Source organism: Gossypium hirsutum, chromosome D10 (genome assembly GCF_007990345.1).
Source record: "Gossypium hirsutum isolate 1008001.06 chromosome D10, Gossypium_hirsutum_v2.1, whole genome shotgun sequence".
Taxonomy (NCBI): Eukaryota; Viridiplantae; Streptophyta; class Magnoliopsida; order Malvales; family Malvaceae; genus Gossypium; species Gossypium hirsutum.
The window spans coordinates 22644178-22653325 of NC_053446.1; the positions used below are offsets into that span (position 1 = coordinate 22644178).

General features: G+C 34.3%; 1 protein-coding gene across 1 annotated transcript; it reads right to left on the bottom strand.

Moving 5' to 3' along the window:
• Positions 1 to 1360: 1360 nt before the first annotated feature.
• Positions 1361 to 2971, bottom strand: LOC107915400 (60S ribosomal protein L38). Its single transcript, XM_041102213.1, has 3 exons — positions 2737 to 2971; positions 1760 to 1943; positions 1361 to 1641 (listed from the first exon to the last, which is right to left on the bottom strand). Exons 1-3 carry the CDS (start codon positions 2737 to 2739, stop codon positions 1619 to 1621), a joined length of 210 nt encoding a protein of 69 aa, XP_040958147.1. The 5' UTR covers positions 2740 to 2971; the 3' UTR covers positions 1361 to 1618.
• Positions 2972 to 9148: the final 6177 nt, after the last annotated feature.

Here is a 9148-nt window from a genome sequence, read left to right on the forward strand (position 1 = left end):
GTATTTCACAGTGCGATACACCCAACATTTGATAAATCCCATTCTCACCATGATTCCCCCCCGCCCCCAAGAAACTGCTATAAAACTGTCATAAGATCTTTGGAAGTCCAATTTACAGCCATGATCCCTTTCTTTCACGATTTACATTTCTTTAAAGCATGGAGTGTTTCATGAGAGGTGATGATGTTGTCCTAAACTTTTTTACCCTCAATGAAAGCATATTGGGTTAGGAGATGCAATCTGAAAGCATAGGTCTCATGCGACAAGCCATAAATCTCGCAATAGCTTTGTACAGAAAGTCACAACACCCTATAGGCTTGCAGTGGTTAAATTCAATCGGCAATTGACCGTTGATAAAGAACTTGCATACCAAACTGATCACATCATTTTGACAAGGGATCCCAGGAAAAAACCATCCGAGTCCAGAGTCTGGAGTCTACCAATACAAAATACTGCTTATTTAATCTCATCAAGAACATTATCCATATCATAAGTTGAGTTCTTTTTAAACAAATTCATGAAGTGATTGAAGATAAGCCTCCCTAGTTGTTGATCGTCCTCAATCTACTCTCCATCAAGTCCTTTGAGTCTCCAAATTGCATTCGTGTGTCAATGGCACATTATTGTGGAATGGAAGAGTCAAGGTGTTCTTATCGCCAATTCATAGCCAATTTATTCTTGGTCGCTAAGCCCAATAGCATTCCTCCCTTTCCCACGCTTTGTCAATCTCTCTTGATCTCGTGTTCTAGTCTTGGTTGAGGCTTAGGCTTAATTGTTGAAACCTTGTCGATCTCTTTAATGAAGCATCTATCATCCTTTTGCTATTACCAAACTTTCTTCAATCATATGCTTGAAGGCTACAATTTGCAGCGTTCATGTTCTCAAGCATTTTGTTTATGGAAGAATCTCTCCTCTTGGTTCCATCCCTCCGCCACATTTTGCCGGTTCCCACAATTTTGCTCCATTATTTGAGCTTCCAACGATTTGAGGTCCATTTCATTATTCCACCTCAGAGGCAAGCCACCTGATTTGTATATTGGGTCCACATAGTAACCATTTCCTGAAACTGAGCCTGTTGCGATTCTTCTAGAGCTTACCCTTTCTTTGCTTTGTTCCCATAGGAAAAACAATAGACGGACAATGTCGTTTAATAAACTCTCTCAGTGCTCTAGTTGCCAAGGGCTGTCCAATCAAAGCTAAGACAGCCACTCAAGGGCAAAACCAGCATGGCAATCGTATTTCTCACATTACAGCAACAGGAAATAAAAAACTTCATACCATAAAGCTTGGTAGCGGTCAACAGATATGAGCGACGATGAAGACAATTGTCAGTCATTTCATCAAATCGAAGACGGATACATATTGAACCAGAATATATTGATTCTTTTCTTTTTCATATGTTTGATTATCCAATATGTGCCAAACTAAGATGTAGAACACGAACACTAAAATAAATAAAGGGTTCTAATAACATTACTAACGTCCATAAAAAACACACCAAATAAAAATCCATTATAAAAACTTTTGATTGTTGCAAAACGACACGAAATGCAAGCAATAAACTAAAAGTCAAAATCTAGTTTTCATTGCCTAGTAGAAGCTAAGGGCAGTTGTAATTTCACAAGTCTTGGACGCTCAAACCTGCAAACATGAAAACAATGACGGTAAAGATGTATAAGTAACGGGAAAGTAATTTCAAATATGGACATAGGTTCAATAAAAACAAGAATGTAAAAGAGGCTCCTCCATCATGAATTACCTGGAGGAAGAGACTGCTTCAACTTGTCGGCCTTCTCAGCATCAGACACGCAAAGGGTGTACAAGTACTTGGAGCAGCGGACCTTGAACTTTACAACATCTCTGCTTTTCTTGATTTTTACAGAGGGAGCATCTTTCCTTCTAGCAGTGAGAAGGAAGTCCTTGATCTCATGAATTTGCTTAGGCTGTGCATCAGAATACAAATCTTAGGAAATAAAGCAGAACCAGAAAACATGATATTAAAAGCCTAAAGACCATCATCGACAGGTCAATTAACTGCTCGAACACAAGGAAAACACAAACTAGGACTACTGGAAATAAATAAATAAAAACTGGACATTCATGCTAACCAAACATTCCAACATTCCAAGTATTTCAGCTAAGTTTGTTAAGCAGCAATTTAGTCCAAACTTTTAAACAATCATTTATCAAACCAGACCAGCCCAGCATTAAATGAGTTAATCTCACGACTCGAGTTGACACTGAGATCAAAAGATACAAAAAAATAAAAAATAAAAATAAAAATAAAGAAGAAGAAAAAACTCATCACCTCAATGCAATTAATAGCAATATTTTCAAGCAAACCAAGGGCAAAGTACCTCATTGAAAATATTCCAATGAAACAGAAAGAGAAAATACATACATTGAATGCACAACCATTTACCAAAGTTTCACAATCCATAAAACTATAATCTAAGGAAAAGCTCACATCTTTCACATGTCTCCTAAAATACAGAACCCAAACTATTTCTCAAAATCTTTTAAACCAAACCAAATTTCAACCCATCTTCACTAAGAACATAAACGAAAGAAAAAAAAAAGCAAGCCAACAACAGAGAAAATAATGAAACGATTACAGGTAAAAGAGGATCTGAAGAACAAACAATCATCATTAAGAAAGTGGCATTGACCATGAAAAAAAAATCAGACTCGGAGATCTAATGAAATACATGGAGAGGGAAAGAGGCTTTATTTTACCATTTTCAACTGAAGTTTTCAGGGGAGCTTCCTCACTCTGCAGGAACACCTAAAATTCAAAGCTCGCAGTCCAACCTTGTGTTTCTTCGTTATTTGATTATATGGAGGCGTTGAAGGAAAACCCTAAAAATAGTTTACTTTGTTACCCGTTTTACCCTTGTTTAAGTGGTTTTGTTATTAAGAGTCCGAATCTCCTATCCTGCTGCTGGACTTGGACGGGATCTTTTGCGTAACAGAAATGACCTTATTATGGGCCTAGAAGGCCCTTTATACTAAAAATTCAACATCCAATCGAATCAATATTGAATAGGGATTGGTAAAATATACACACAGTGAATACTCGAATTCAATTATAATTGAAATTTAAAAATTTTTAATCACAGGATTAATTTAATTAATTTAAGTGGTTAATCAAATTTATACATATTCTTTTTTTTTTCAGATATGTTTAAAATATAAAAAAATCCATGATATTTTTTTCCTTAGTTAAAAAATAATAATAACAACACTAAATTAAAAACATAATAATAAACATTACATTAAAAATATTAATTTTTTTTTACTTTTCTTTGTTTAAGTTTTTTTACGAAGCATAAGGAAACTTTTTCATGTTCTTTTTTTCTTCCGCTGTCTTAGGACAATCCTCTAGAGAGAGATGAAATCCTGATACGAAAGGTTGATTTCCCTTCCTCGAATCGCTCATTAAATAACGTCCAATATCTTGTCTATGTATAAAGCCTGAGACAGTGCTATCACTTTGTTCTTTCAATCTCTTAGGATTCGAATACCTAAAATGAAATTAACTTCTTCCAAATCCTTCATGCTAAACTGTTGGGGGGTTAACTATAGTTTAACCGATGACAATGTTCCTACATCATTCCGAATGAGTAGAATATCATCGAAATATAGAATGAGAAAGACCACTTTTTCATTCCTTAAATGTTTATCTACATTTTGCTCAAATCCAAAAGTCTTGATTGCTTGATCAAATCTTTGATTCTATGAGTAGGACGCTTGTTTAAGTTCATATATGGATCTAAGTAGTTTGCAAACTTTATGCTCATTTTCTTTAGCTATATATTCGGTGGGTTGCATAATGTAGATACTCTCTTCAAGATAGCCGTTCAAAAACGTTGTCTTGACATCCATTTGCTAGATCTCGTAATCAAGAGTCGTCGCAATGAATAGTAATATATGGATTAACTTGAGTATGGCAATCGAAGAGAAGGTTTCTTCGTAATCAATGCCTTCTTTCTGAGTATAACCTTTTACTACAAATCTGGCCTTATAAGTTTCCACTTTTCCATTCGTACTTTTTTTCTTCTTGTAGATCCACTTACCCCTACGGGTTTTATCCATTTCGGTAAGTTTATAAGTTCCCACACTGAGTTGGAATACATTAAGTCTATCTCAGCTTTCATAGTTATTTCCCAGAGCTTGGAATCAGCATTCTACATTGCTTTGTCATATGTGAGTGGGTCATCATCTTCCTGCTCGATAGACTCAGTGTTAAGAACACTTCTGCCAGATTAGAAGAACTTAGGCCTACGAGAGACCCTCCCACTACAACTAGACTCCCTATGCTACTGATTGTTTGTAGGTCTACTATTAAGAGTTGGTTTTGAAACCATTTCCGTAGGGTTTTGTATATTTCCCAAAAGCTCCTCGAGTACCTCTTTACTTCGAGGTTTGAAGTCATTCATGTAGCTTTTTTCAAGGAAAGTAACATGAGTTGAGACTATAACAGTTTGCTCTTTTGGTTTATAAAACAAACCGCCCTTTGTTCCCTTTGGATATCCTACAAACATGCACAATTTTGTCCCTAAGTTTAACTTCCTCGTATCTTTATCCAATACATGGGTCGGATATTCCCAAATCTTAAAATGATTAAGATTCAACTTCCTGCTATGCCACAATTCATATGAGGTTTTCGATGCTGCCTTAGTTGGTACATCATGCAGAATATAGCAAGTCGTTTGTACAACGTATCCCCAAAAATTTGTTTGGCACCTTTAAATACCTTAACATCGAACGTACCGTGTCTAACAACGTTCGATTTCTTCTATTTGCCATGTCATTTTGTTATGGAGTGCCCGACGCAGTTAACTGAGATAGAATCTCATTTTTTATGAAGTACCCTAAGAACTCATCAGTTAAATATTCTCTACCTCGATTAAACCCAAGTGCCTTTATGGGTAAACCTAGTTATTTCTCCACTTCCGCACAAAAATCTTTGAATTTGTCAAAGGTTTCACTCCTGTAGTGCATTAGGTACACATACCCATATCTGGAATAGTCATCGATAAAGGTTACATAATACTCGTAACCACCTTTTGCACTAACGCTCATGGGGCCACATACGTTATTATGCACAAGTTCTAGGGGTTTTCCAGCCCTCGTTCCTTTTGCATTAAAAGATCACTTAGTCATCTTACATTCCAAGAAAGATTCACATTGTGGAAGATCAACTTCTTTAAGCGAACTTAAGATGTCATCTTTCACAAGTCTAGTGGTTCTTTCTTGATTAATATGATCAAGTTTCAAATGCCAAAGATACGTCTCATTAGGGTGATAAGTTTTAAGTATTTTATTCGATATTTTAGTCTTAAGCAGTGTATACATCTTTGGTTTAATAAAATAGAGATTATTTGACATCCATCTATTATAGATAAGATTGTGGTTTCTAAATATTACAATTTCATTATTAAAAGTCACGGTTAAGTCGTCTTTATAGAAACATGCAACAAAAATCACGTTTCTTTTGAAACTTGTTACATAGAAAACGTCTTTCAAAATAATTTTCTTAAAATTATCAAAATAAAGATGTACACCCTCCATTACTTCAACTACCACAATTGCCTCATTTCTGGTCCTCAATGATAGACTCTTATATCTAAGATTTTTCTTCTCCTTAAACTCCTGTAGAGAAACACATACGTGATTAGTGGCTCCCAAATTAGTGACCAAGTGGTTTATTGAGTTTTCCATTAAACAAAATTCTATCATTAAGAGTTCCATACCTTTGCCTTTGGTAGCTAGGTATTCTTTTCACTTCTTACGGTTTACCTTGAAGTGCTCTTTCTTGCAGTAGAAGAAGTATTTAGACTTAGATAAGTCTTTTCGCTTTTTGGTTCTCTTCCTTTCCACTTGTGGTGGTTGAGAGACCTTAGCCTTGTCTTTTTAGCGCGTTTTCCCTTCCCTTTTGAGGAAGAAGCGAGAACTATATTCGCTTATGCTCTTTGAACCGATTGACCGACGTTTAACATCAAATCATAGGATTGTAACTCCTTTATGAGTTGTGTAAGCGTCAGGTTTTTGTTACCAAGGTTATATGCGACCTGAAAACCAGCAAAATCTTTGGATAAGCTTTTGAACACCATCTCTATTTGGGTGTTTTAATCCAAATCAGCCTCATTATTCGTAACCTCGACAAAGTAACCCATAAAAGTGATCATATGGTCTTTGACTGGAGTGTCAGACTTTTGTTGGGCATTAATTAAGCTAGTTATAGCAGATTGTTGAGCCAAGGTAGCTTGGCCTCCAAACATGTCTTCTAGCTTCTGTAGAATCGCTTTTGCAGTCTTACATCTTTCTAATTTCTTATATAGAGTGTTGGTCATACTTTCCATCATATACCAATGAGCTATCTCATTAGACTCTTTGTATTAAGCAAATGTTTGAAAATGTTTTCAGGAAAAGTTGTTATTTCAAAAAATAGAATTAATACTTAGAGAATAAACTTTCACTATTTTCTAGTAGAGTAACAATATCTTCAAGTTCTGTTTTTAGCCCTACCGGTGTCATCTATTTATAGGGAGAAGAGGTGAAAACTAAGTCGAATTGTAGAAGTCTATTTCAAATAGAAAAAAGAACTCTTAGTCTAACTAGCAGCATAGGGGGAGGAAACCCTAGTTAAATAAACTAGGGTTTTTCGTCCCTCTCTTAAACATTAGGGCTTTTGGGCCTCTCTCATATCGGGTCCAATTACAAGTACTTCTTGGACTTTTAACCCAATACTTTAAAATTCAATCCTACCCGATATTTGTTTTTTCTATTTATCAAAATAAACATATTAATTTAAATTAATTAATTTTCTAATTTAGTAATTTTCTAAACTCAATTCTAATTCCGTTAAAATCATGATGACTTTACCGTAAAAGAATTATGAGAAAATATATTTAATATTTTTACATTCAATGGATTCACTATGACCAAATGATTTATTTCCATTTTTAAATTTCATTTAATTCGAAAGCCATAAATTCATTTCCAGATTATTTTCATTTTTCTGAAAACCGCATTCATTTCCAAATGTTTCACATTTCTCCATTTTTACCATTTCTATTCTTTTTTGTTCATTTGATTCAATATGCAATCCATTTTTGGTTTCAACGAGCTAACAGAGAGACTGATTAGACATATGCGATTAGGGCTCAAATGATTTATAATAAAGTTTCAAATTTTCACCTATTAATTATAAACTCATTTAGTCACGAAGTCATTCGACTATAATATCGTGACTGAGCTCTCCCTAATGACATACCATTACGAAAGCAACTCAATCAGTGCTTGTCCAATGACCTTACCATAAGCGTGTTCACCTCATAGAATATCCTTAATCTCTCTGGGATAAATTTGTTGTAACACCTTGGTTAATTTAACTTTGTTTATGTGAAATCTATCATAATTAAGTGTTTGCTTTAGTGGTTAAGTGCTCTGGATGTGTGTTTGAGGTCTTGGGTTTAAGTCCCACTTCTAGTAATTTTACAATTTTTGATCCTAGCGTTATCCCTTTTTGGTAGGCTTATGTTTTATTTTCTGTGAACTCATAGCAAAATGAGTCTGCTGGTTCAAGTGGTAAGGTGTTAGCTTACCCTAAAGTCTCATGTTCGAATCCTTGTTTGAGTGTGGATGATAATTTTTGCTTCGATGGTGTGATAGAGGTTTGGTGGAACCGAAACTCTGAAGTTAATGGTTAATGGGTTAGTGGGTTAGTGGGGAGTTGGGGATTTAGTAGGATTTTATTTTCAAATTAAATTATTTTATTTCATTTTTTCCCAAAGAATCCTTTGTTCTTTGACGTTCTTCTTATAACAGCCAGTTTTCAGTAAAATCAGAACAGTGGTTTTAGGACCACAAATCCAAGTCCGGAAGAAAAATTGTTTTAATATTATTTCATGTTTTGCATTATGATAGAAATTTCGTATGAAAATTTCGTTAAGAAATTTCACTGTTTACATGTCTAGCTCGATAAAAGGACCAAATTGCATAAAACGCAAAAGTTGAATTCTAGAAGCTAAAGGTATCAAATAGTAATGGAATTAAAAATTTGAGGTCCTTATATGGTAAATAGACCATTAAGAGGAGTTAGTAGATAAGTATTATGATTCATCCTTGGAAAATTAAATAAAGAAAAGGACTAAATTGGAATGTAAATAAAAAAGATGATAAATAAAATAAAAATCTAATATCATCATTTTATATCATCTTTCCCAAATAAAAGACATAGAAACCCTAGTTAGAAGAGTTTGAAGTTAGCTAGCTTATTTGGTTTAATTGGGTAAGTATTCTTGTTCCGTTTTTAAAAATTTTTATATTTTCGAGATCGTAATAGCTTAATCTAGCTATCTCGGGGATTAATTTGCAAATTTATCAAAGTACTAGGGTTTTTCCATGGACGAGTATGCATGAATTATGAAGTATTATGGTAGAAAATGAAAGGTTGTTGATAGATAAATAACTTTTTTAAATACAATTTTGATGAAATTTTAATTTAGGGACTAAATTGAAAAGATATAAAATTTATGGAAAAATTCTAAAAATTGTGAAATGCATGGGCTACTATCGTTACATGTAAAAATCAGCTAGGTTTTGAATAAGGATTAAATTGCATTAATTTTATTTTCCGAGCCTAGGGAGGAAATCGTAATCAAATAAAAGTATAGGGGCAAAATGGTAATTTTTCCAAAGATGTGAATTCAATTTGAATTGATGTTAAATTCATTCATATAGACTCAGATAGACCAAATATAGAGTTAAAACGAGGAAAAGAGAAAGTATCAGATTAGTAGATTACAAATACACGAACACTTGCTGAGGTAAATTCGTGTAACTAAATTGTATATTTATATGTTTGAATTGAATGTTGTGTATGTGAATTATGTAATTGCCATGTATGAAAATCAATCACATATCCGCCAATGTTCGACAAGTATTAAGTCCCGTTTGAATAAATGAAATTCGATGGATACAGAGTTCCCGAATTGGTTGTGGTCCTGCATGTGTTGCGTACACACCACAGCTCGAAAAAGCTTCCCATTATTAGCTCTCATGAGCATCCTGATATTTGGCTCTCACGAGCTTCTCGTTATATGGTTCTTGCAAGTTTCCCGTTTATAGCTCTTCGCAGCAT

What these genes read in the sequence shown, in the direction of transcription:
- LOC107915400 (XM_041102213.1), bottom strand. An exon ending in GAAGCAGTCTCTTCCTCCAG is followed by an intron (nt 1,642 to 1,759) that starts GTAATTCATGAT and finishes TCATGTTTGCAG; the next exon opens with GTTTGAGCGTCCAAGACTTG.